At 52.7% G+C, this 27,201-nt stretch overlaps 1 protein-coding gene across 2 annotated transcripts; it reads right to left on the reverse strand.

Moving 5' to 3' along the window:
• Positions 1 to 1,067: 1,067 nt before the first annotated feature.
• Positions 1,068 to 26,653, reverse strand: SPOCK2 (SPARC (osteonectin), cwcv and kazal like domains proteoglycan 2). 2 transcript variants are annotated; one of them, XM_080937650.1, is made up of 10 exons: positions 26,226 to 26,653; positions 12,983 to 13,028; positions 12,635 to 12,749; positions 11,215 to 11,329; positions 9,122 to 9,236; positions 8,720 to 8,836; positions 7,965 to 8,183; positions 6,193 to 6,255; positions 4,807 to 4,944; positions 1,068 to 4,691 (listed from the first exon to the last, which is right to left on the reverse strand). In XM_080937650.1, the coding sequence occupies exons 1-10, from the start codon at positions 26,412 to 26,414 to the stop codon at positions 4,546 to 4,548; spliced, it is 1,263 nt and encodes a 420-aa protein (XP_080793776.1). In that variant the 5' UTR covers positions 26,415 to 26,653; the 3' UTR covers positions 1,068 to 4,545. The 2 variants fall into 2 exon arrangements, with proteins under 2 accessions (XP_080793776.1, XP_080793775.1); XM_080937649.1 differs by lacking the exon at positions 26,226 to 26,653 and adding an exon at positions 13,272 to 13,338.
• Positions 26,654 to 27,201: the final 548 nt, after the last annotated feature.

Here is a 27,201-nt window from a genome sequence, read left to right on the forward strand (position 1 = left end):
GCACTGACTACTCTTTCAGAGGTACTGAGTTCAATTCCCAGCAACCACATGGTGGCTCACAACCATCTATAATGGGATCTGATGCCCTCTTCTGGCACACAGGTATACAAGCAGATAGAGCACTCATATACATAAAGGGAGAGAGGGAGGGAGGGAGGGAAACAAAGCCACTACCTGTCACATGGCCATTCCATTTCTGAGACGCTAGGGAAATAACCCATCACAGTGTACTATTTATATCAACAGAGCAGAATCAGTATCCCCCCCCAAAAAAAAAAAAAAAAAAAAAAAACCCACCAAGGAGATCATAATGGACAATACTATGCACCAACCAAGTTTTATTTTTTATGTTTATTTCTGTTGTGTATATGGAGCAAGGGTGTCATGTGTGTGCCACAGCACACATGTGTATGTGTGTAGGTCAGAGGATAACTTGTTAAAGTGTCTCCTTCCACCATGCTGGTCTCAGGTGATTTTACTCACGGAGCCCTCTCCCAGACCCTTATGAAGTGATTTTTTTAAAAACACAGACATAGATCAGTGGGAACAAAAAAAAGGTTCATATTGCCAAACATGACAACCAGAATGATCCTCAGGACTCCACACTTGCTGGAAGGATAGTTCCCTCAAGTTGTCCTCTGACCTCCACACACCGTCATTGTATGTGCAAAAGTGTACAGGCACGGCGCGGGCTCGAGCACACAGGAAAAATAAATGTGATAGTTTTTAATTAAAGGAAAAACCATGAGGGAAAGGTCCGTAATGTGTTAACACACATCCGGTTTTATCTCTGCTTTGTAGCTGAGACGCAGGGGTATGCTTACTGACAAAAAGGCTAATTTAGATGGGAGGCATCTTTGTAATGATGCTAAGCATTTCAAGCCATGCCTGGTCCTCTGAGGATGAGTCAGGCTTGCTCTCTCCAAGGTCTCCTTTGCAATGGTGAGAGCACAGAGCTGACCACAGGGTCTCATTTGCAAAGGCTGCATCTTAAGACAACACCAAGAGGCTGAATAAGCAGACGTTTCTCAGCAGGTAGTGTTTATAAAGTTTTTATTTTCCATTTTCTTAAAAATAACATTTGCTTTCCTTTATGCGTGTATAGAGTGAACTTGTTTCCTTAGGCTGAGCAATAGGCAGATAAAAGACCACAGCAGGGGGAGGGGCCCCGGGTGGGGGCAGGTGGGGATGGGCGGGGCAGGAGTGGATGTGGCGCAGAGGAAAGGGAGAGAATAGGGTCACCCACGGGATGCTTGAGTGCCCACCAACGCACACACGGGTCTAACACTTGTTCAGTTTTTAAAAAGACATCTAAAATTACTCAGTGATACAATGTCAGCACTTAAATCTACAGACAGAACCCAAGCACTTGACCACAATGTTTAACTCTAAGCTCAGTTATTACACATCGGACAGTTTAAGTGGGACACGGGCTGAGAAGCGGGTTGCTCTGCCTGGCTTGTTACAGATATCCTGGATCTCCTCTTGCACCCCCAGGTTCTTCCCCTGGGACAACTGAAGGCAGGAAGGGTTGTGATGACCCAGGTGTCAAAGATGGACCCCTGGTTCTCTCCAAGGGTTGTGGGCTCAGGCTTTGGGGAGCCGATATCAAAAGAGCCCACCTATCCACTTAGAGGTGAAGCCAAAAACAGATAAAAGCTCAAGGAACGCCAAATGGGTGCCAACCCAAACCAGGGGAGGGGGCTGGAGTAAGAACGGACCTGTGCCCACCCATCACATGTGGTCATGGCTCCAGTGGAACACTGGAGGGAAGTCAAGATGTCCCATGACTCTCACCAACTTTGCCTCCTACCAGAGCTCCCAGTCTAAGCCCCATCCCCGTTACTCCTGGAACCTCGGAGTGGTCTCTCAAGGCACATTTACTCCCTCCAACCTCAAACTGCCCCAACTTACACCATCTCTCCCAGCACCCCAGGGCTAAGGAGGCTCTTAGTGGGGCAGCTCCAGGGCCTGGCAAGGTGAGGTGCTACCGTAATTTAGCTGAACTCTTTCCAATACAAGCCCTAACTCTCCCGCCCACAGCAAGGGAACAAGAGGAGGCAGGAGCATGGAAGAACTGGGCAGGCAGTTTACTCAAGGATGAGGCCACAGGACTGACAGTAATCTGACCTGTGACCTCGCTCCTGAGGAAACCTGAAGCTTGCTTAACCAGAGGCTACTTGGAGATCTTCAGCAGGACCAAGAACAGCTGCTCTGCCTACCTTTATGAGATTCAGTCTCAGTGGGGGGTGAAGGGCAGTATGGGGGGAGCACTTTAGAGGGGGACAAACTTCTGGACCCCTGAGGCTTGCCACAGTCAAGTTCCATACCTTCTGCTTTCTTCCTAAAACATATTTACAAAGTCAGATACAAAACCAGAAGATCCAGGGACACACAGAGCACAGACCCCTCCAGCGGGGCAGGGTAAAAGAAGAGGGTGCTTCTTCCTCTACACCACCCCATCCCCACCCCAGAAAAGCCTAAAGTTCCTCAAAGCAACCAGGGGATGTTCCGGAAAATTCAGCTAGGGCAGATGAAGAGTCAGACTCCATCCTAGCGAGAGCAGGAAGTTTCAAGTAACTCCAGCTGGAGGAGGTGGGGGGGAAGGGGGAGGAGAGAGAAGAGGAGGGGGAGGGGGAGGTAGAGGAGGAGGGATGGCTGCTTCTACAATGCAGAGGGCTAATGTGACTGAGCCAGGGACCAGAGGATGGTTGCAGAGGCCTGAGGAAGGGAGGGAGGAGGAAGAGGATGGGATCAGGTGACAGTCACCCGGAGAGTCAGAACTGCGTTGTGAAACGAGAAGCACTTTATGGAGCTTAGTGGCATTTCTGTATTTGCCCCAGGAGATGACAAGGGAGGTGGCCATTCCAGGGTGGCAGAAAGGAATGGGAAGGATGAGGCTCTTCCCTAAAGGCCAAATGATACTCAGTGGATATAACCAGCTGGTGAGATGCTGGGGGACAGCCAAACTGGGGCTTTGTCCTGGAAACCTGAGCACAAGGACCCCAGTAGCTGCCCAGCCTTCCACTACACAGGGGGCCGTCCTCAGTCTCCCTAGCCATCAACAGGTGCCCTCTCTCTCTCTCTCTCTCTCACACACACACACACACACACACACACGTATACACACATGCATGCACGTATATACCAAAGGGTATCAGAGGCCCAAGTCCAAGTAAGAAATTTTTCTATATTAAAGGATTTCCTTTGGAGGGGATGGGGAGCAATAAACACACAAAACTCCATAGGGCATCTGGGTAAAAGCCGCTCCCACCAGGCCTGGAGATCCAAAGGCATGCTGAGGCATGGATGGCTTCAGGGCCTAGCTGCCCAGTGTGGTCCCCTCTAATACACTGTTCTCTATTCATATATGGTGTAGGGCTTTAAATAGAGTCTGGGGCACCCTTGAGACAGAGGGAAGCCATCGTTGAAGGGACCAAGGTTTTGGGGCCTCTCCTCCAGGGCTATCTCTGGGCACAGGAAGTCAGGATCTCGGGGACACACCTTTCTATGGGCAAAAGGGGACCATTTCCTAGAGGGTCAGGGAGGAGGTGGGGGCAGACATGTGCTGCTTTCTGCTCCTCTGCTCCTTAGGACATGGGGACCCTCCCCAGGGAACAGAGCTCACAGCTGCAAGCCCTCAAAGCTCAGCTACATGATTTGCCCAGACAGCAGCCTAGAGCCCCCATGAGGCAGCAGCTGCTGGCTGGGTTAATCTGGGGCCTGGTATCAAGGGACCTACCTAGCCTCCTCCGCCTCACACTCTCTGCCTGTTCTGCTGGGCTATCTCTGGTTACTCCGGACTAGGTTAAGAGATTATCTATCAGGTGTGTTCAACCTTTTGACATTGTAACAGAGCTTTGTCATCTATGAAGTCCACACTCAAGGACTCCTCAATCCAATTACCAAAAACAAAACAAAACAAAAACAGCAACAGAAAACCCCTGTGCTTTAAGTAAGTTTACTGTTTTGTGTTGGGCCACGTGAATGGCTATCCTTAACCACATGCAGCCCAATGGACATGGTTGCACACACCTGCGACTAGCTCTTTGGATATCAGCAGAAGGGTAAGCCTTGTTGTGTGCACGGGTTCTGCCTTATCACAAGACCGTGGTGGTGCTTCAGCCCAATTTGGGGAGGATGCTCATCTCTCAGCTTCCTGCCCTCCCTCTCTCCGGCCTCAGAAGAGGAAGGAAAGCAGGAGTGGGTAGGGTTAATTTTGCGGGGCAGGAATTCCTGGTGTTGGGCTGAGAGATAGGATCAGGGGCCTCTCATCTCACTGATTTTGGTCTGTTAGTGCATTCATGTGTGTGAAAGTGTACGTCTGAAAATCAATCACAAAGGGACCTTTGGGTGACTCACATCACACACACACACACACACGCCAGTCACACAAGCCACACTCGACAGTCCTCCCCACTGGAGCCAGGGTCCTTTGCACTGACTTCCGGATCCATTTGCTAAGTTGCCTGCTGCTGTCCAGGTCTCTCTGGCCTGTCTTTCTGGCCGTCGGCACCCTGGCCTGCCGAGGCCCTCGAGGGCCATCTACCAGATGTAGCCTCCGTCATCTGCCTCACCCGCCTCACCCTCCTCCTCCTCGGCCTCCTCGCCTGCCTCTTCTGTCTCCTTTTCCTCCTCATCCTCCCAGCCGACACCGCTTCCAAAGTCCCCGGAGAAACCCACGATGTCATCTGTTGGGAAAACAAGGGATAAGGCTGCTAAGGAACCTCCACACTGCGTCTACTCTCTCAGCCTGGAGTCCTGCCCCACGTACACGACCCTGAGAACTAGCCGCATGCTCCTTACCACAGTCGGGGTTCCCACGCATGCGTGTGCCGCTCAGCTCCAGGCCCAGCTGGTCCACGCACCAGCAGTCGCCATTGCTCTGGTCGCACTGCATCTTCCGGTAGTAGCCATCTTCATCGCAGCTCGGGATGAAGACGCCTGAGGATGAGGGTGAGAGAGACAGGAGTGTGGGTCCTGGAGTCGTGTGTGAGTGGGGGGCCTAAGTGGACTAAGAACCTGGCCGGCCTGCTACTGACACCCAGCCCCTAAGAAAACAGATGCTCAGACCTCCCTACCCCAATGCCCCTGCATCACATGCTCAGCTTTTCTTTGAGGATGCTATCGAGTGCTGCTGTTTCCTGGCTTTCGTGGCCTTCATCCCGTAGGACAGTCTGGCCTCACGTGTTAGGAAGCTTGATCCACACTCTTGGTTTGTCTCCCACTAGGAATGTAGAGTTTCTCCTCCTTCTTCGGGACTTATTTGGCTGAGGCCCTCAGACTGTCCGCAGGGCATCTCTGAGATGTTTGAGTCCGGGTGAGGGGGCGGGGCGGAGAAGATTAAGAGCCACAGAGACAGCCATGGTAGCATTAGGTACGCTAGAGTGGGGAGCCTCAGGCACAGGGGCCTGCTTGGGGGAGCAGATGATAGAATAGCTTCCTTACCGAAGCTGGAAGCCAGTAGACCTAATCTCCACAGTCCTGTGGGTGCTTTGGTGTTCATTCATTGTGTGAGCCAAGTCATGTGACTCTCGAGGAGCCACAAGGCCCTGGTGTGGTTTGGTTTGGTTTGGTTTGGCTTGGTTTTTTGGAGACCTCAAGGTTTTTCCTGTTGCCATCAGCATAGGTGTCTGGCTTATTCTCTATCCTCCCTGAAAACATGACCCATCCCCCTCCCAAGGCTAGTCCCCCAGAAAGATCTCTACTGGCCTCTCAAGAGGCTTCTGACCATCTGCATTCTCCCCCAGCCCCTACACAACTCTACATGCTGAGTGTTCCCAAGGCGAGGTTGACCAAAGGCTTCGCATAGCCAAGAACTCTGTCTGCATCAGCTCTGACCTAGTCTGGCCTAGGTCTCTCATCTCTCCAGGGTGTTCATTTAGAATGTGAATGAGCATCTCCCTTGGAGGGGGTCCCATCGCAGCCTTACACACACATCTGTTATGATGAATGTAAGTAGAGAATTCACCAGCCCTGGTCTAGATAACCCAAAGTGTTTAAACGTACTCCCTGAGGGGCAGCCGAGGAGACTCTTGCCTACCAAGCCAATGAAACCAAGAAAGGTTTTTTTCCTGTGCCAGGGGCCTCTTCTAGGTTCATCTTGTGTCATAAAGCTAGACAGTTAAAACCTCTGGGCTTTAAGAAAGCTTAGGGCAGCCTCCCAGGCCCCCTCCTCTGCATCATCCTTACCTGGCTTCTTCTTGGCTGCCTCCTGGATCTGTGTACGCTCCAGCTCTGCCAGGCAGGGGGGCTCTGTAGAGAGAAGCAGCCTTAGGGCTGACCCATGATGCTGAAAACACCAAGTCCCCCCCAAACTTAGAACCTTTTTGGGGGGCTCTGCAAAATAAAAACACCTGATCTCTCACATCAGGCTGCACCAGGGCGGTGGTGCATGCACCAATCCTACTAATTAATATTCTCATACTAATGTTAGGCTCTGTGGGATGGAAACACCCAGCGTCCAGTTAAGGGAGGCCATTGCCGCTTAAGATAGGCTAAGGATCCCAGGAAGCCCGGGGAGTGGACATGCTGAGGCAGCAGGCCCGTCAGTATGCTGAAGACAGCACAGCTCTTAGTCATCAGCATCACTAAGGGAGGTGTGGCTCAGCCTCTGAGTTAGATATTGTTATCTCCCAGAAAGTGAACTCACAAAGATGTGGTCACTTATTTGGGACCCCAACTTAGCATATGGTGGAGCCCTAGCCAGGCCTTGGCCTTTGGCTGCAGATACTTCTCACTTTGACCATGCAGTGGTTAGGAGAGGCTTACCCCAGCTGCTGGCCAGGCAGCTCACTAGAGACCTCAGTTTCCCCATCATTTGCCCCTTGGCCTAGGTGATTTCGGAGCACAGACCCAGCTCTGGATCTAAGCACACACAGCTAATATGCCAAGCAGCAGGTGTGGTGGTGCACCCTATAATCCAGCACTCAGGAGACAAACAAGACCATGAGTCCAAGGCCAGCCTGGGGTATAGAGTGAGTTCTAAGCCACTTTGGTCTATATGCTACCCTGTCCCCAAAAGATGAAAGAGAAACAATAAAAAAATAAAAGCTGGGCTGGGAGGTGGCTCAGTGGTTAAGAGCACTGACTGCTCTTCCAGAGGTCCTGAGTTCAAATCCCAGCCACCACATGGTGGCTCACAACCATCTGTAATGGGATCTGATGCCCTCTTCTGGTGTGTCTGAAGACAGCAACAGTGTACTCACATACCTTAAATAAATAAAATCTTTTTAAAAAAAATTCTGGGTGTGATTGGTGCATGCCTGTAAGTTTCGCTACAGGGTAAGTTCTAGGATTTATGAAATCCTGTCTCAAAAAAAAAAAAATCTTTGTGTGTGTGCTAATGGTAACTTACACAATCACCTGTTTGGAGTGAAGATGAGTCCATCAGAAGGGGAGCTGCTGAAAAACTGTGTCCTCAGCCCCAAGATCCTCCCCTGCCCCACCCCTCTCAGATTCTCCAAGGGGCTCCAAAAACATCCATGTCTATGTGTACATGTATGTGCATTTGTGTATTTTCGAGGGCAGGCATGTGCATAGCATGTTGTACACGTGAAGGTCAGGAGAGTTCCCTCCTTCCACCTTTATATAAGATCTGGGCCTGAAACTCGGTCGTCAGGGCAAATGCTTTACCCAAGGAACCAGCTTGCTAGCCCCCACATCGGTTTCTATTTGTTTGTTTTTTTTTTTTTTTAAGGCATCCAGAAGCACACAAGCGTCAGGACCTACAAAATCCAGTCCACCTGGGAACCTGCTCAGGGAGAGAGCTGAGTGTTGGCTGCCCCGGGCTTTAATTGGAGAGAGGTCGGGACGCACACAGCAAGGCTCTGAGTCTAAGCACTTGGGCAACAGGCAAGGGCTGTGACTCCCAGAGAGGGGCTAGAGCTGGGGCCGCCCTGGCCGCCGCCACCCCCCCCCGCCCCCGCAGGAAGGAAGTTGGTGCGGAGAACCACAGTACTCACTCTCCCTCCAGAAACAGAAGCACCACTCAGCAGTAGACACGCGGCCATCTTTGTAGGTGTCGCAGGAGTTGAAGAAGGGGCGGATGCAGACCTCGTATTTGTCCAGGTTGATGGCAGCCAGTTCTGTCTGGTCCAGGAAGAGGTCTCCACTGGTGTCCAGCTTAGAGAACATCCAACCGATGGAGTCCTTGCAACTGGCCCCCAGGCTCTTGTCCAACACTGGAGAGGAAACTAGAATTCAGGTAGGCTCTGCCGTCCGTCCGTCCATCTGTCCATCCACCTCTCTGTATTTCCTAGCCCCAGAGCTCTCTGTTCAGAGTCAGGTTAGCCTGAAACTTAACCTCAGGGTATGGAAGGAAAGTAAAGAACAGCCAAAGGCCTTTGCCCCCCACCCCCACCCCCTGAAGTGTACCAGAACCACTGAAAGCCTGTTTTACAAGCCTTTCTGAGGATGTGTCTTGGGTACTGGGATGCTCGGCAGTGCTCTCCCTGGCTATATCCTCAGGCCCAGAAAACAGCATTTCTTCCAGTTTCCTCGGCTACCCCCCGAGGGCGCTCACAGCATCACAGCATTCCTAAAGCCAACCTACCACTCTACTTCTGGGTAAAGCTCTTTAGGGGTTCACATCAGAGGCTTGGAATCTGACAAGGGACAGAAGTGAACTGGCCCCGCGGTACCTGTCCACTGGCCCCCTTCCTGTTTTCCCCACCCCACCCCACCCCACCCCAGACAGAGAATTAGTCCCCCATGCCACCTGCAGGGCTAGCTGCACTGTTGGCTGAGCCATTCTGCTTGGAGTTCTCCCGGAGGAGCTGGAACCAGTCACGGAGCCTATCCCCCAGGTCGGCCAGGTCCTGCCCTGTGCAGGTCTCTGCAATGCAGAACAGAGCAGAGGTTTGAGGCCAGACAGACTGGCTGGGAGGCTGGGCAATGTTAAGGGAGGCGGGAGAAGAGGGAAGCGGGAGGAGCTTCCCCTCCTCCTTTCCCCTATTCCCACCCCTTGCTCTTCCCCTCCCTCCCATTCACAGTCTAACCAGTCTCCTAGTAGAAGGGTTAACTTCTTCTCTCCCACTTCTCAGACGCCCAGGGAAGGAAAAAGCGAGGAAGCCTCGGCTTCCTGTTCTACCCAACGCCCTGGGTCTAGCTTTGGTCATACCTGACTTGCTGTCGGTGGTGGATGTAGTAGACTGCTCCGTGGGACAGGGACAGGGGCCCTCACATCTTACCGCCAGCTGCTTGTTGCTCAGGCACGCCTGTTGCTCCAGCTTACACTGCACAAGAGAGCTCAGGTTAGATGGTGGGGGCTCAACTATAGGTCCTGCAACAAGGGGCCCTGAGAGTTTCTCTCACTCTGGAAGGAAGGGACATGGGGTTTGGTGCTTGCTAGAGAACATCAGTGTAGTAGTGAGTATTAAAATTCCAGCCCAGTGGTTGGAGAGATGGCTCAGCGGTTGGGAGCACTGACTGCTCTTCCGAGGGTCCTGAGTTCAATTCCCAGCAACCACGTGGTGGCTCACAACCATCTGTGGTGGTGTCAGATGCCCTCTTCTGGTCTGTTTGAGAATAGCAATAGTGTACTCACATTTAAAAAAAAAAAAAAAAAAAAATCCAGCCCAGGGCTTTTACACCATCTTGATCATTGCGTTCCTCCAGCAAACAAGCACTGGGCAGCTGCCTATCCTCTGTTCTGCTAGAATTACTTTCTTATCGCTAGCCCCGAGTTATTATTTACTGTCTTCTCTGGAATGCTCTTAGTTCCAACAGGGCAGCCTTTAGGTCCATGCTTTTTTGACTTTTGACCCATGGCTGCTTCCTTTCTCCTCTTCCTGCACAGTATTTTTTTTTTTTTAATCCTATGGCAGCTTCTTCTTTCTCCTTCTCAGTGGACCTCTCTGACCCAAGCCCATAAGACTTCATCTCTCCTCATGTCTCCTCTGCCCAACTACTGACTGTTAACATCTCTATTTGCCAACCACAATTAACTAGAGACAAGATCACTTAACTAAGGTGCATCTACAAATTCTCTCTTCTCTAGGACAGCCAATCTGAAGGGCCCAAATTAACATTAAAATACAAATAAAGTCATCCCAACCCACTATGCATCAAGGCCAAGGGAGGCCCACAGTCATGCCCAGGGCCATGAACTCGAGGTGGAAGCCAGACCCTGAACCTTTACTGGCGGCTTCCTGCCCATGAGATACCTTGTCCTCTCTTGCGGGACACAGCTTTCTTCCTCATCATCTGTACCCCATTTTTCCCCTTCTCCTCTTCCTCCCAACTCCTCTCTGCTGTCTCCTATCTTCTTTGTGCGTTCCCTGGGTCCTATGGCCCCTCAGTAACTTTAACCTCAGTAGGAATCTTACATTCGCACCCTAGGCCAACCAAGGGGCTATCCAGGGCTGGGAAGAGGGTCGGTGGTTAAAGGGCTGTTGCATAAGCTTGGAGATCTGAGTTCCAATTCCCAGAAATTACATAAATCCCAGGTAGGCATGTGGACCCTCCAGCCTCAGAAGTTGGAAACAGGAAATTCCCTCAGAACAGTCTGGCTAACAAGACTAGCAATCTCGTGGACTTCCAGTTTCACTGAGAAACCCTAACCCAATTACTAAGAAAAAAGAACAATGGGGAACAAGTTCCAGCATCAACCTGGGCCCATACACACATACACACATGCACACATACACATGCATACGCACACGCACACACCACAGGAAAATAGAAAAAGAAAAAAAATAAAACAAAAACATCCAGGGTCTCCTGACTCAACCCTAGCGTCTTACTTCTAGAAAAGTCACTAGCCATCACCCAGAACTCATCACTTTGTAAAGGGCTTTCACAGATCACCCCATTCTTCCTCTCAAAATTCCACAAGGCTTTTTCCCCACCTCTTCAGATAGGGACCACATCGCCCCCTGCTGGCTGGTGAGCATCAAGCCCTCAGTGTGGAAGTCCTTCATTCTCCCTAGCAGCTGAACACATGAGCTGTCTCCTTCCTTCCAGGGCTCTGAGCATCTTTGTGAGCCTTCCCCTGGCCTCTCCACTTGCATTACCTGCCCAAACATCTCTTCATGTCTCTTCCCTAACCCCCTGCCTGCCAAAGGTCACATCACCCTGACCAGGGCTGAACATACTGACGAAGTTCCATCTCAATCCACAGAATCTTCAGGGGGGTTAGTCAGTGATCCCTCTGTTTCCCCGTGACATTGGGTACACCCTAGCCCCACCCCGCACAGGGCCAAGGCTCCTCACCACTGAACTGTAGGTGTGTCCATCGGAGCCACAGACTGAAGCTAGCTGGGCCATGTGACAGGGTTTGCAGATGGAGTCCTTGCCTCCATGGAGTTTCAGAGAAGGCTGTTTGATCCTGTGAACATGGATGGGGGAGACGTGGGGACGGGGTTAAAAAAATATTTCCAGCAGAAAGTCCAGAAGGCATTACCTGACAGGAGTCCAGCCCAGTGACCTACAGTAGACCCAAGCTCCTGTCCTCTCCTGTCACCCCTCTCCCCAGCAAACTCAGCTCCTAAAAATGGACCAACTGGGTGGGACATGGACCCTCACTAAGCCTTTCCCAGGGCGAATGCCAGGTCTGATTGCAAGAGGGACCAGCTAAAGCAGAGGCCATGGGCCACATCTGGCTCATGCAGTCATTGTGTCTAACCACTCAACACCACTGTTGTGTTTCTTAATGGGGATATTCATTAATATGTGCGAAATGGAAGAGCTGGTATAAAACTCCCAAACACCCCTCAACACCTCCTCCTCCCCTACAGGCCTCCGAAACTAGTCTTCAATATTTCATAAAAATCACTGAATGTCAGAACAGGGGCTTCAGATCATCTGGTCTGACCCTTTTGTCTGAGACACATAGGACACCCAGGTCGGAGAGGAGCTGTGAGTCTCTAGGTCCTGAGTGTGTTTGGTAAGACACGGCGCTCTGTCTCTGTTTCTGCTTCTGTCTCTGTCTCTGTTTCAGTCTGTCTCTGCTTCTGTCTCTGTTTCTGCTTCTGTCTTCCCCCCTTTCCTTCCTCCCCCCTCCCTCCCTCCCACCTTCCCTTTCTCTACCCCTCATTTACGGAAAGCCCGGAAAGCCCATTGCCACAAGGTGAAGCTGAGGACACCCAACCCTCCCTCTGGCACTTGCCAATGACTAGAAACTCACGTCTCCAGCCAACAGCCAGGAGACAAGTGGGAAGAAGGACATGCCAGTACCAGTGCTTCCTGCATCTCCACAGAACCCTAAAGTTTGCATTTTCACAAATACCATCTCCTTTATCCTCAGACATCCCCCCCCAAAAAGAACTAAGTGGAAGTCCTGCCGATCTGAAACAGTGGTTCTCAACTTGTGGGTTGTGACTCCTTCTGTGTCAAATGACCTTTTCATAGGGGTCATATTTACACTATGATTCATAACTAGCAAAATTACAGTTATGAAGTAGCAATAAAAAATAATTTTGTGGTTGGGAGTCACCACAACATGAGGAACTGTATTAAAGGGCCACACCATTAGGAAGGTTCTCCACTACTGAAAAACAATGTGTTCTTGTTCTGAGCCACTAAATTGTGAGTGATGTTCTTTGAAACAGTAGATGCCTATGTCAGGATAGAGTCATGGAGCCCCACCTTCTGAGCAAAACAGCCCCTTCTGGGGCTCCTGGCTGTCACTCACCTGTGTTCCAGCTTCTTGCGGCTGATGCACATGGCGCGCTGGTAGCCTTGGGCAACACACACCTTGTGGCGACTGCACTTCACCTTCTGACAGGGGTCCTTGGTGGTGTCCAGAGCTGTGGGGACACAAGGTCAGGACACTGAACACTGAGGCAAACCCAGGATCCCTGGCCCAACTGCAGAACCCAGAGGTCCCTCTCTCCAGCAGCCCTCGGTAACCAGAGTTCAGGACTTCAAGTCCTGTGTCCAAGGTGTCTGGCTGTTCAACGAGCCCCAGAGCAGAGTCGCTGCTCTTCTGTCCCTGTGGGTGTCAGACTCCTCCCCCACATACCCCAGAGGGACATGCTACCTTCATCTCCTTGCTGATTGTCCTCCCAGCTCTTGATGTAATCATCCTAGGAAGGGACAGAGGGATGGGAGAAAGGAAGGGCCCCGATTACATCTCAGGCTCAACTGAAGGGACAAGGATGGGAAAGGCCTGGGCTACTATTTCCACACGGCAATTACAGCTGCCCACCCAGGCACTGCCCATAACCTCCCCACACTCGATACCCTAGAACCCATTCCAGTCTCTCCCACACGGGACTTCCCACTCCACAATGGTGGCTGGCCAGGGAAGCGGCCTGAATTGTACTCACTTCTACCTCCTGAAGACAGAACGCCATGGAATCCACAGGAAATGAGCAGAGGGAAGAAGAAAGAAAGACTTGGCTGTGAGGCCCATTCTCAGACCACACGCCCGGGGCATCCCTGGTCTACTTTGATTGGGATATGAGTCTAGAGACCCAATCCCCCCAGCAACACCAACTGGAGGCCGGACTTTCCATGTCTCTTGCACACACAACAAAACCTACTACCAAGGCAGATGTCTGAGGGGGTGTGTGGCCTGGAAATGGTGTTTCTTGTGCCTCTACTGCCTCTTCTTTGGCAGGCACCCTGCTGTCACCTGCCCACCCTGCGAGGGAGGTGTGAGGCTAGGAAAGCCCACTAGGAGGAGGAAACAGAGCCTTTGGTGATGGCTTTCCAGATTCTCGTGGTCCAGGAAACCTGAAAGGTCCTTCTAGGTCAGAGGAGCCAGCCCTTCCCGGGCAGAAGAAACCAGAACAGTCAGAGGTGTGCCATCACGTGACTCAGATCCCACCTTCACTGAAGCAGGTCTCGGATGCCCGGGATAGCCCTCTCTTCCCACTACCTCACGGGATCTCTGAGACCCAAGTCCCTTGGAGGCCTTCCCATTCTGTTCCATCGCATGGCCCAACCACCCCAGCCTGACCAGAAGAAAAGCTTCCCATAGGCCCACCTCCCTTGCACAGAAGCACCAACACTCTTTGCCTCCTCCCTCTGCCCTTTGAGGGATGGTTGGTTGTTGAAAGCCCTCAAACAGCTTCCAGGGTACCTGAAAGAAACCTTGCCAGGCAGGTAGGGGCAGCTGCCGGTTCCTGAAGGGTAATGATTCCTGAGAACCAATCACTAGCTTTCTCTGCACGGGACACTGAGGAGAAACCACATATGGCTACCTCCTGCAACCCATCCTAGTCTTTGCCATATCCCAGTCAGAGATATGCAGAAGTGCAGGTGGCATAGAGCTGGTGTTTGCCCAGGAGAAGAGGGCATGGGGCTCTGGTATCAGACAACAAGGGCAAACAGTGAAGAGATGCCCATGAGGGCTTTGGAAACTAGGTAACCGGACAGCAAGAATGAAAGCTTCCAGGGCAGAGCCAAGCAGGTAATGGTCAAACTAAAAATGGGCCATTTATTCAGGCCTACATATACATTCGCATGTATTGTGTACATGCATGCGTGTGTGTGTGTGTGTGTGTGTGTGTGTTGTATGTGTGTATGTGTGTGTGCATGCATGGGTGTGTGTTGTGTGTGTGTGCATGCATGGGTGTGTGCATGCATGGGTTGTGTTGTGTGTGTAGCCAAGTGTGCACATTCTTCCTCCTCACTTCTATGGAGATGCACATAAGCTTACAGATGTGTAGCACACGAACACGGGGCCACTTGAGGCCATCCGCCAATGCCAGATGGTCTGTATCCAGAAATGAAGTAGCAGACCCCATTTCTGTGAGCAGCCTCCAGCTTTCACACTCTGCAGCCTTCATGCCTCTTCCGCAGATAGGGAAGGTATTAAGAGATGGGTGGGAGAGGAGGGAGGGGCCAGAGAGGAGCAGGCTCCCTGGAAGGGAGAGACAGAGGGAGAGGGCCTGGCCCTTAGGATGTCTCTGCCTGCCTCTCTGTCTCTCCCATTTGACCTCTCCCTTAACCCTTGGCTCTCCTCACCCTGGACACCACAGGATGCCCAAGGAGTCAAGTGTCCCCCAGTCGTTGGGCTCAGGATCAGACAGAAGAAAGGTCAGCAGGGTCCGAATGCTCAAGGCTTGCTCTGGAAGCCATAGCTAAATGCCACTCACCACCCCCACACTTGGCCTTTTGTGGGAGCAGGCAAAGGATGAGTGCTCAGTTCTAGCCTTTCTTCAACAGCATCTGGTGCAGGGGTCCTCTGCCCAGAGCCTTCTTTACCAAAGATGGAAAATAGGCTGAGAGTGGCCAAATGACCAGAGCTGGATAGGAAGTAGGTACCAGCCTTTTTCAGGGACTGTTTTCTGCTGCTTCCATTTTTCCCTTGGGAAGGGGTGGGGGAGGCAGTATGGTTGTAAATTGGAAGAAAGGGAGCACGGTGTGAAAGGGAGCACGGTGTTACATGCCTACAATTCCAGAAGTCGGGAGTTGAGGCTGGAGGATATTCAATTCAAGGCTAGACTGGCCTACATATCAAGACCCCCATTTCAAGGAAAAAGGACCTTGTGATTGGCTCGTGTTCGGGGCGGGGGTGGGGCAGGTGTGAATTGGCTGTCTTTGACCATCAGGATCTGTGTCCTCAACAGCCACCTGCTAAAACACTGGAGTGGGCCGGGCCTGAGGTGATGTATAATCTCCTATGATCCTGTCATTCTGGAGCACCCGCTGAGGGCTTTGGAGCCCACTCACAGGGTTTGGTCAAACCCACTGTAGAATCCTTGGGATGCAGTACAAAGTGGCTTCTTAAAGCTTAAGGCCAAGAATGTCTGATTAGAAACTCAAGTGGTGGTAGGGAGAGGCTTTTAAGACTCCATCCACCCCCAGGAGGAGGCAGCCTCCATGCTGACCTTGGGGACAGTGGAGATCCTTCTGAACCAATCCAACTAAGTCCTGTGACCCCCACAGCACAGCTGGAAGGATGCCTAGTTCATAATCACTTGCAATTCAGCTCCTCATCTGGGAAGGTAGAAGCAGCCAGCCAGAGGGACTAGGACAGGAGACCCTGCAGCTACGCAGGGTCCCAGTTTCCCTTGTTAGCACCTCAGGCACATTCCTGGCCTCTGAAGTTCAGCCACCTGTCTCTTGGCCTCTCTCAGAGGAACATGTTCCACATGGGAGATGTTATATCAACAAGAGATGCAGAGCTGGGTGCAGAAAAAAGGGGCAAGAGATGAAAGGTGAAGTGCCCCTGAAAGTTGGGAGGGAGTCATTGCTGGGGAGCAGAGTCCAGTGGGGATGGGAGTCGAATCGCTCTCCATCGGGGTCACAGGGAGTGGTGACAGGCATCTTACAGGCATCATGGGAACAGTCATTCCGGGGTAGAACTGGGGAGACACTAAGGTCAGATGGGAGCAGCCAGCACCATCTTTGAGCTGATGAAGGGGATTGTGGTTGACTGGGAAATACAGCCTTCCTGCCGTGTGTCTATTTATGGCTCCCCAGTGGGCTTATTAGCGGCTGTGAGAAATAGTCAGACAGGGGTACCTGGGTCTTCTCTGGGTAAGAAGGTGCCCTATGGTTCAGCTGTGATTCATCTGCACCTGCCAGGGATTGGGGAGCCCTTCTCTAGGCGAATGTCCTTCAAAGGCCTCTATCCACAGAAGCTAGGATTCCCTCCCCTGTGCCACATGGGCCCAGGGTCATAGGAGGGAGAGACTGTGTAAGTATCCGAATGCCCAGGTATGATTAGGGACTGCTGGACTTGTGTGGGTTGGTTCAGGTCAAGCTCTGGACAGCCAGAGTAAGGCCAGTAGGTTAGAGCTCATCGCTGTGGTCTCCTTCCCGCCCCCACCTGTGCATCTCCTGGTGTTCAGCTTATGTCTGATCTCTACTAGAGCCATGGGGATGAAAAGAGGAGCCATTCTGTCTCCCTCTGAGGGAGCTTTGAATATATGTAGAGTGTCACACTGCCCTCTGCAAATCCCCCTACTTCCTTTCCCACTCCCACCCCTCCACCTCCCCTACCACCCTCTCCAGTCCCCACCAGTCCTTCAAGACAGTTGAGCTGAAATTCCTATAGAACCCCTTCTTCTTGGTTTCGCATTCACCCTTCCCAGGCTGGTGGCCAGTGGCTTTCTCTCTGTCTTTCTGTCTCTCTCTGTCCCCCCACCCCCTTCTCTAACATGTGTTCTATTTACTACCAGAGCAGTTTGCACTCATTTATTTAGAAGGGTGGACAAACAGACTAAGAGAAAAACTATTCCCTGCAGAGTGTTAACAAGATGTTTCCTCTGCAGGGCAGAGATGCAGAGACCATTTAGTCTTTTTTCGCCACCCCCCACCATCTTCACATTTTTCCACAATGAACATCCATTGCTTTTATAGGGAAGGATGTTCACTATAAATGTTACATTTATAACCCTTCACTGGTTCCCCAACTCCTCCAGAAGAAGGTTCATCTTTTCACCTGTGTCTGGCCACCCAGGGATCTCTCTCTCAGTAGGACACAGCTTTACATAGCTGCATTCTCCACTCTGCACGTGTGTTCCCGTCTGACCCCAGACCCAGCTCCTGCATTCTTTTCCAACCCTGCCCTTGCCTGCTTAGCCTACCTTGGAGTCTAGCGTTGCTCTGGTGACACTCAGCCATGTAATGTCTCTGCTTCCGCTGCCTTATTTACACATCCAATTCCTTAAGGGAAGACACCATATAAAGTTCAACTTCCCAGCACTCAGTACACAGTAGTAACGCTAGTAACAACAGCTACCATCTTCACATCAAGTATCCCTGGGGGAAGCGCTACTAAGTTCTTTCTACTCTTGCCTTGTTTACTCTTCACAGAAGCCCTAAGAGGAACTCATGTTGCTATCTCTGTTTCTCAACTGAAGCTCCGGGATGTTAAGGCACGTACAGAGGACCTCAAGCAATTGCATGGCAGAATACTGACCCCCAAACCAGCACACCATAAATGTTAACTGAACTGATAAAGACCTAGGTTAGGTGGAACCGGGAAGTCCTATCCCAAGGTCATGGTCGTTTCTCCTGCCGTGTCAACATACTTCAGGGAGTCCTGAAGCCAGGAGTGGGGGCACTGGCATCGGAGGGTGAGATTGGGTAGGGGCGGTGAGGGGCTCCCTTCTCCAGACTCTTTCCAGAAATTCCCTCACCCGCCCCTGGTTCTGCAGGTTTGGAGCTAACCCAGCTCCTGCTTTGATCTCTGCAGCTCAGCTCAGTTGCCATGGAGACGGGCCCACTGCGCCAAGCTGGAGGAAAGATGAAGTGCGCAGGCCTAGTGGGTTTAGGGGGCGCATGCTGGGTATTTTGGAGGCTGTTTACTTCCTGTCATTTTAATTAGCACCCAAATCGCCAGTTCACTTCACAGTTTGAGTTAACCCAATCGATTCCGCATGCTGGGGAGAGGAGAGGAGGAGGGGGCAGGGAGCCCGGCAGAGAATCTCTCACCCACAGTCTCTCTGCAGCAATATGGTGAGGGAAGCGACCCCTCATCCCGATGACCCGCGTGGAGTCAGCATACTGGATGCCAGGCAAAGGTCGCCTGCCCTGGACCAACACCACTTCCTTGTTTGTAAAATAGGGCTCGCTGCAATGCTCAGAACCAAGATGGGGGGGCAGGGGACAGTGGGAAGGTGGGTCATTACTAGGACTACAGATCCCATGTTTCAAATGGCCACAAATAGCGACTTCAGGACTTCTGCCATCACCTCTTGATGAGGAGACTGTCACATAACACTGGCACGGGTTCATCATGAGACTCGGCTTCTGTAGTTCTGTTAGGGCATATTTTTCCATTTTCTTAATAGTTCAAGAATCTCTAATATTTGGTTTTTCAAGACAGGCTTTCTCTGTGTAGCCTTGGCTGTCCTGGAATTTGCTCTGTTGACCAGGCTGGTCTCTTAACTCAGAGATCTGCCTTCCTCTGCCACCTCTGAGTGCTGGGATTAAAGGCGTGCACCATCACTGCCTGACTGAAAGTCTTTAAAAATGTAAGTGGGCCAGGCCTCACCTAAGCTCCACGAGGCCTGATATCTGAGAATCATTTCACCTCATTCCTGGACACGTAATGGGTACAGGAATGTCCTTCACCCAAGGGGAAGGCTTAGAGTTAGGAGGCCTTATCGGGTACCTTCTCCTGTCTCCCCCAAGAAACAACCACAGCCACACAAAGGGTTTAGGAGGGGAGAGGTGATGTTGGCTGCCTGGCAACAGCTTCTGCTTCAGCCAAAGGGAGGGCTGGCTGGGCAGGGGCATCGTTAAACACATGTTTCTCTCTCACAGGGCTGCGTCCACTGTGTGAGACCTGGGCGAACAGATGGAGACAGGCATCTAGGAGATGCCGCTTCCCACCTCTTCTCCCCTTCAGGAATTTCCTCCAAAGGTAAAAACGTGCTTCGAATTGCTCTCCACATGCCAAGAGCCTGGCCTGGGTTCAGGTATGCCTGCACCAACGCCCCTGCCAAGGGCAGACAAGGCCAGGGCATGACCTCCCAAGACTCTTAACAGGATCCGGGCCACCACCCACCCACCCGCTCAGTCCTTGGATCCTACACCCAGCAGTGGCCCCGGCTGTGTGTAAAGAACTCACACACAGAGTGGGTGGAGAAGAATAGAGAGGCCAAGGGTCTGGACTCCATTCTGAACCGTTTTGGGCCTTGGTTTCCCAACTGAACCACCAGAGATAAATCAAGTTTGCCATGCCGATCTCTAAGGAAGACCCCAGCCATGAGCTGAGGAAACTTGGGTACAGAGTTTAGAAGAACATTAGCCCACAGGAGCAGACAGAGTCTCAGGTACCTGGCCTTCGGGACCTCTTTCTTCACAGATAAGATATGGGGATTAAGAGCTGTTGAGGACCTGGGGTTCTGGTCTCCAGGATTTCTCAGATGAGGAAATGAGAAGGGAATGGGGGTGGGGTGAATAATTCCAGCCCGTCCACCATGTTCCAGACAAGTACACTAGAGCCAGGGGGGCAGGAAAGGAGGTCCTTCAGCCAAGCGTAGATACACAGGCTCAGGGCCTGGAGAGTAAAGAGGCTTGGGACTCCTTTTCCTTAAGTCCCCATCAGACAGACACACCCTGAATAATTAGCCCAGCCCAGAGCCCTTTCCCCACCTCATCTTTGGGGCCTGAACCCGTGGTGCTGTGTCGAGCATGTAGGAGTAGGGGCTTAGAGGATGACAGGAAGGGGTGGGACCCATCCCGCTGCGTCACCCATTTCCACGGTGTGAACATTTCTATGAAGCACCTGCGACACTGAACAGCACTGGGGGGTGGGTGCAACATGATGTGATTGGTCTGCAGATCCTGCCCCGAGGGCCAGTGATCACAGTGACAAACACATTAACTGCTTCAGCAGAAGGGCCCTTGAGATCCAAGCCCTTGGAGGCAGCACCCACAAGTGCCAAATGAGCCTGCTGCCAAGGAGCAGTGAGGGAGGGGGCTGGCTCTGCAGCAGAATGTTGATGACAGACACTCTTGGTGGGCGAGGGGGGACTATTAGAGACCAGCCCACCCCAGGACCTCAGAGGAGCACAATACTATTCAAACTGTGCGTCCTAAGGGCACTCACTACAATCCCATCACTCAGAAGTTTGAGGCCGGAGGATCGGTTCAAGGTCAGCTTTGATGAGTTTGAATCCAATCTAGAACGATAGGAGATACCCTGATTAAAAATACAAAGTCACTAAACTCAGTACCCAGGCCTAGGCCTACACCTAGGGCTTTCCCTATCCATCCCAGTGTGAGCTGGCATTAGGTAGTGACAACCTTAAGAAGCAACTGGGCTTAGATGAGGTCACTAGGACAGATGCATATGATGAGAACAGAATCCACATAAGAGAGGAGCAAAAGAGTCTGGAGAGAACACTAGCTGCTCTCCCAGTGGACCTAGGATGAGGTTCATGGCTGTCCGTAACTCCAGTCCCAGGCACACACATGGTGCCTAGACATACATGCACACAAATCACCCATACACATAAGCTAACACAAACACTTTTTAAAGAAGAGGAAAAGGTGTTCAGCACACAAGGGAGCAGCCGGAACCGGAACCGGAAGGAGGCCCTTGCCCGTGTGTGCACCAGCATCTTTATCATGGACTTTCTGGTTTCTGGACTACAAGAGGAAAAGATCTGCTGCTTGTGCCTGCCCATCTATGGTGCCTGCCATAGATGAAGAGCAAAAGGAGAGGGAGGTTGTGGAACACGCCTTTAAGGCCAGCACTCTGGAGTCAGAGGCAAGTGGATCTCTGTGAGTTCGAGGTCAGCAATGATGTGAGTTCCAGGCCAGTCAAGGCTACAGAGAGAAAGCCGTCTCAAAAACAGTGGAGGGGCTGGGCACCTTTAATGCCACCACTCAGGAGGCAGAGGCTGTGAGTTCAAGGATAGCCTGGCTGTCCAAGACTGCATAGAGAGATATAACAGAGTGTGGCTGAGGTGCCCAAAAATCTACTGCTTAGTCAGAGACCCTTCCTCAGGAGGAAAAGAAAACTTTTCCTTGAAGCCAAAGACTTTCCGTCCTGCCAGGGAAGGGGGCTGGGTGGGGTATGCTCCTGTAGCACTTTCCTAGGGTCACAGGACGCTCAGAGTTCAGTGTCTGTGCCTTAAACCACTGAGAAGATCGAGGTTCAGAAAGGCAACGCCTTTGCCTCAGGCTCACACAGTTAATCTGTCTTCCTCTGCCTGGGCCCCTGGGACCTGAGGCAGGACTGAGCTCTCCCATTCCTCAGACAGCGCTGACCTCGTGGAGAATGAGGTGTCTTTGGCTGTCTGTCCTCTCAGAATGGCGACAAGGGGAGCATCCTGTATCATCAAGCAGCGAGCCTCTTCCATCCCTGTCTTCCCAGGTCGAGCATCTGCTGAGCTCTAAAATCCATCACCACGCTGCCCTGTTCTGGAGATGCCAACCCTCTGGTGGGAGAAGAGTCAGAAACTAGGGTGGAGGAGGAGGCCAGTGAAGGACCTGGCCTGCTCCCAACCCAAATTATAGAATCCCTTCTGACCCACTTTGGGGTTCTCACAACCCACACCTCCTCACAACAACATATGCACAGATTGTCCCTACACTCTCGCTGGCTTAGAGGTTGGGAGCAGGAGGGAACAGTCATCTGGGAACCCCTTTTCTGCTTTTCCATGTTACTGGCCTATTGGCGCACACAAAGACATAGGACTTGCACACGGTCAGCAGATAGAAACACTGACCTGTAGCCTCCAGGATCACCATGAAGCCCGAGACCCAGATCCCTAGTGCATGAGGAAACTAATCAAGCCGCTCTACCATCCTTGACGTAAAGAATGAGGAAGGTTGTGGACCAGCTCCAAAGCAGTATTCCATCTGAACCTTTCCGCTTGACAGAGGTGGCCTGCAGGGATGCCCTCCTTCCTGGGATTAGTGTCCTCGGCACACACCCATGTCTGCCTCCCAATTTGAAGCTGAGGCTCAGAGGGCTGATGTACCGTGTTTGACATCCTGTGGGAAGAACCTGAACCCAGGCCAGGCTGTCCTAGAGCTGTCCACTCTCTGTCCCTCTTTGGATACTACTAGGCTAGGACTAGGTTGCTGAAGACAATGGGTCTTTGTCATCCTTGCAAGGAGATGCTGCTCCTTCCTGAGACAGCCTTGGAAGGACACTAGCCAGGGGACACTTGGTTCGTTACAGTTGACCCTCCCTGATTCAGTAGAGATGAGGAACAATGTCAGATATCCTGAAAACAAAGCCGAAATCACACGACCTGGGTTCAAATCCAAGTTCTGTGGCTGGAGATGCAGTTCGGTCAGTAGGGTGCTTGCCTGGTGTGCACAGAAGCCAGAGTTCAAGTCTCAGTGCCGGGAACCCGGACACGGTGGTGCGTGCTTGTAAGCCTTCACCTGGGATCTGTGAGCCTGTCGCAGAGGAACCAAACAACCAGATCCCAGCCCTACCACTTCCAAATAAGCCTCTCACTCAATGTCTCTGTGTCTTTGACCATAGAAGGATAGACGATCAAGGGACAACTGTCTCATGGGTTGTGGAGAGGCACAAGAGGCAATGCATGCTGGGAAGGCTCACTGCCATCGCCGACTCAACATGGATTAGCAGCAGGCCTCTGGGTGCCAAGCATCATGCTCACCACTCACAAATATAATTAAAATTTAATGGAAGTGGAGTGCAACGCAGAGAAGAGCCAAGAAGAGACAGAGAACAGCCCGTTCTTCCCAGCCAAGCTCTTTGGAGCCGACCCTAGAGATGTAGTGTAATGGCCTTCTCTTCTCAAGTGCTCATAACCATGAGACCCTGCATGCTGCGTTCCAAGAGCCATACACAAGTCTGACCCAGCCCTGCAGGGAGTGAATTCAGATATGAGAACACTGAAGAGCAGGACTCATGAAAAGCCTAAGATTGCCCTGGGCAGAGAATCTGGGAGCCACGGAACCAGGCCACAACTTCCTAGCTACTCCATCACGAACCCACTCCTTCCTGGGCATTAGAAAATACCTACAGGCCCAGGATGTGAAAGCCTTGTGCCCACAGGGAGGATCGCTCTGCTGGCAAAGCCTGCCTCTGATAATCCTGGTGCCCACAGAGAGAATGCTAAGCGGAAGGCCCTTTTCACAGAGCCAATCCTGTGCTGGAGCAGCGCCTTAGAGCCTCTCCCACCTCAGACTCCTCTGACAGGATCTCCTCCATCTTCCCTGCTCATCTGTCAACTGTTCAACGACACAGCCCCTCATCCATGTCCCTGATGCCTTGGATCCTATTCCCCTGAGCACAGTTCACTCTCTTCCTTGCCCCTCTCTCACCCAGCCAGCCAGGTGGCCCTGGGCCATCTGTGATCACTTAGGAACCAGAGTCAAAGTCAACCTGGCAGTCCCTTAGGGACTCCTTAAAAATTGTTCCTTTTTTTTTCCCCCCGAAGAGCTGATGCTTTCACATTCTTAGGAAGAGCTGACTCCATGGAGCTGGTTATAAGGAGCGTCTGGCCGAAGGACCCCCAGCTCTCAAGGTGGGATGGGAAGTGTGTGCAGCCAGGCAGGGTCCCTAGGCACAATCTGTGTACCACACAACTCCATGAGGCACTGTTCTCACTGTGGTGTGGCTACAGTTAGCAAGGTGGCGGCTCTGAGCTAGCAGCCTCCTTTCTGTTGGAGAAGCTGCCAACAGACTCCTCAATCCTCAAGGCCAAGCCCTCCTGTCTGCCTTCCTTGTCCCACTTTGATCCCAGACCCCATCCTTCTGCAGCCAGGACTCCCCCAAGACACAAATGCCACCCCCCCCCCCACCATTTTCTCTGTGAATCCTGTAGGGGCGGGTCCTGCAGTTTTAATGCTGGTGCCTTTCTTCTGATGGGAGGGGGGTACTACTCAGGGAGACAGGTGGGCAGCCCTAAGCTGGGGTTCAGGCCAGTCAGGCATTTATTAGCACCCACTGCGTTGGCAGCTCCAGCTGGGTGGATGAAGAGAAGAACCTTTGATTTCTAAACCCTCGCTGTTCTGATGAAGCATTACTTTTTCCCTCTGACCTTCACTAGTCCCAGGCAGATCAAGCAGCCGGGGAGTCAGAGGGAGGCCCGGACCGGTGACACATGGATTCCTTCCGGAAGGATCAGCTTGCTGCTGCCCCCTCATTGCTGGACTGCCGACGGTGGCAGGAGACTGCGCTAATCTGGGCTGGGCCTGCAGGTGCCTGGGGAAGGCATTTGGTAGGGCAGAGATGGAGAACAAGGGCTCACCATGTGGTCCCGGGATGCCTGGGGTTACTCCTTCCCTTTACTAAAGAAATTATGCTACTTTGACTTTGAAAACAAAAACATCCGAATCTCTTCCCGTGGTGTGTCTGGGTGCCTAGTGTATGTTTTAAAAAAATAATTTCTAAGTAGATATCTCGGACCGGTTTCAAGGCGGAAAAACTGTAAATACCATTTCTTCATCCTCTGACAGTATGCGTTCACGCGTTTTCCCAGCCGCTGACTGGGTATCTGTTCTCTCAGTAAAACCTGAAGCTGCCTTATCAACAGTGCACCTTACGATATTAAAACAAGCTCTCTATTCTGAAACAGAATAAAACTGTTGAATAGAAAAACATCTTTAAAAAAAAAAAAAACTTGTGGGTGTTCGAAGTTTAAGAAGTAAGAAGAATCATGGTGTGGCTTGTACTGTACTAGGTGGGCCAAATCGGAGAGTCTGGGGAATGAGGAATAAGACCCCAATGTAGAAGAGGCTTTCCGAGGTCAGGCGTCAGCTAGCGCCAGGTCGAGGGGCGCTCTACATCTCAGGGCTCACCCCCACCCCATCGTTTTCTGAGGTGCCCAGGGCGCGGCCACGCCCTCTCTTCCTCACCCCTGCCCACGCCACCATCTGCGAGGCGGCCGTGGCTGCCCTGCGGGAGGGAACGCGCCTCCAATTCCCTCCCCGATCTACAGGTGCGGGTAAACAGAGCTGCGGCGCCGGCCGGTCCGCAGCCTCCTCCCCGCCCCCACCCGCCAAGCTTTGCCCAAGGTTAAGTCGGCTTGCGGAGGGCGTCCGCCAGGGACCCTAACCCAGCTCCTGGGACTCTCGCTTCTGCTTCTCACGCCCACTGGACCAAGGACGAGTCCCCTCGCTCCACCGCCGAGCTTGGTCCAGGAAAACCAGCCTACCTAGCCCGGCTCTGGCAACCACCCTCAGAGAGAGAGAGAGAGCCTCGGGCATTTTCACTGTGCGCCCCCCCGCCCCCAGCCAAGGCACCCCATTATGGACACGCCTTCCACTATCTCTTAGGAGGTTGGGGGAAACCTTTCCCCAAACTCAAAGCCCTGGCCACAGCTCAGTCCTTGAGCCTTCTTCTGAAGCCCAAGGTGGGGACAGAGGACACCCTTGCGGCCGCTACCTTCCCTGCCGACCCCACCCAGATCTGCTTCCTCTCCCAAGACCGGTGTGTGCAATCTGCAGCATTCACCGGGCAGGGGCCTAGCCCGGGGACCGATGGCAAGGGGGTGGGGATGGAGGGGCAGGCGGGGCCCAGCAGCAGCAGCCCAGGCCCGGGTCCCCACATCCCGCACCCCTGCTCCGCACCATGCCACCGGGCAGACCCCGTCGCGAGCGTGCGCCCCTAGAGCATGTTCTAGTCTAGGACTCTCCGGGTGGCTGCGGGACTGAAGGTCCCAAAGCCGATGGCCGCGGGAATACCGGCGGAGCTCGGGCTGGGACTCTCGGTGTTGTTTACTCTTGGCGCAGTTAGCTCGGCAGGCCCGAGAGGCTCCGGCTCCGACACGCGGTGGCGGCTCCCGGCGCGCGCGGGGTCTCTGCTCCCGGCCTCCCCTCCCGCAACCCGCGCCCGGCCCGGCCCTGCCCTGCCCGGCCCTCCGCGCCCCGCCGCTCACGTCTCGGAAGCGGTTCCAGTGCTTAATCTTGCCACTGTACTGCGAGATGGACGACAGCCATTGCTCGTCCTCCATGAAATTGCCGGGGGTCTCGCCCTCCTTGAGCCCCTTGGCGTCGCCTTCAGCCAAGGCGACCACGGCGAGGAACAGCAGCGGCAGAGCCAGCCGCCCGGAGCCCGGAGCGCGCATCGTGGTCTGGGCTTGGACCTGGGGGTGGGGGGGTCTGGACTTCAGCAGGATTTGATGTCCTTCCCTCCACCGCGCCGCTGGCGCAGCGCTGCGGTCCTCCTCAGCCCTCCTCCTGCTGTCTGACTCCAGTGACTGACAGAGGGTGGGTCGTGGCTGAAATGTGACCTGGTTAGCAGATGCACTTGTCTGAAAAAGCCCAGCGCTGGACGCGGAGAGGGAGAGAGACTCAGAGAGGCTGCGCCAGCGGGGGCTGTGTCTGTTACTGTAGCATCAGCATCACGTTTGACATCATCATACCTGGTTTAAAAAAAAAAAAAAAAAGGAGGGGGTAGATTTCAAAGCAGAGCGCTGGATCAGAGCAGCCAAGCCGCAGCGCAGGGCTGCGCAAGCCAGTCCAGCTCTCAGGGAGTTGCAAACCAGGGAAGCAGAACCCTGAGATGTCCCTTCTGTGTATCCAGGGGTGGACAGCAAAGAAGGGCTCCGGAGTCTTTCCTAGGGCTGAAAGAGGATGAAAATTCTCGGGTTACCAAGCCAGGCGGGCTCAGGTGTCTAAAAGGGAATCTGGCCACGGACAATTTCTTTTCCCCTTGCCTCCCACCCACCCCCAAATAGCCTGTGCCACAACTCTGACAGCTGGCTTTCTGCGAGTTATGGCGCCCCGGTAATGGGTGGCTTCCTTAAGACAAAGGCGGTCAAACAACTGGCTGTCTCTGAACTATTGCTCCCCAGGCCCGTTGCTCCTTTCAACGCATGGCCCGAACATTGAATGGCTGGTAAAACGTGGGCA

Source organism: Micromys minutus (genome assembly GCF_963924665.1).
Source record: "Micromys minutus genome assembly, chromosome: 25".
Classification (NCBI taxonomy): Eukaryota; Metazoa; Chordata; class Mammalia; order Rodentia; family Muridae; genus Micromys; species Micromys minutus.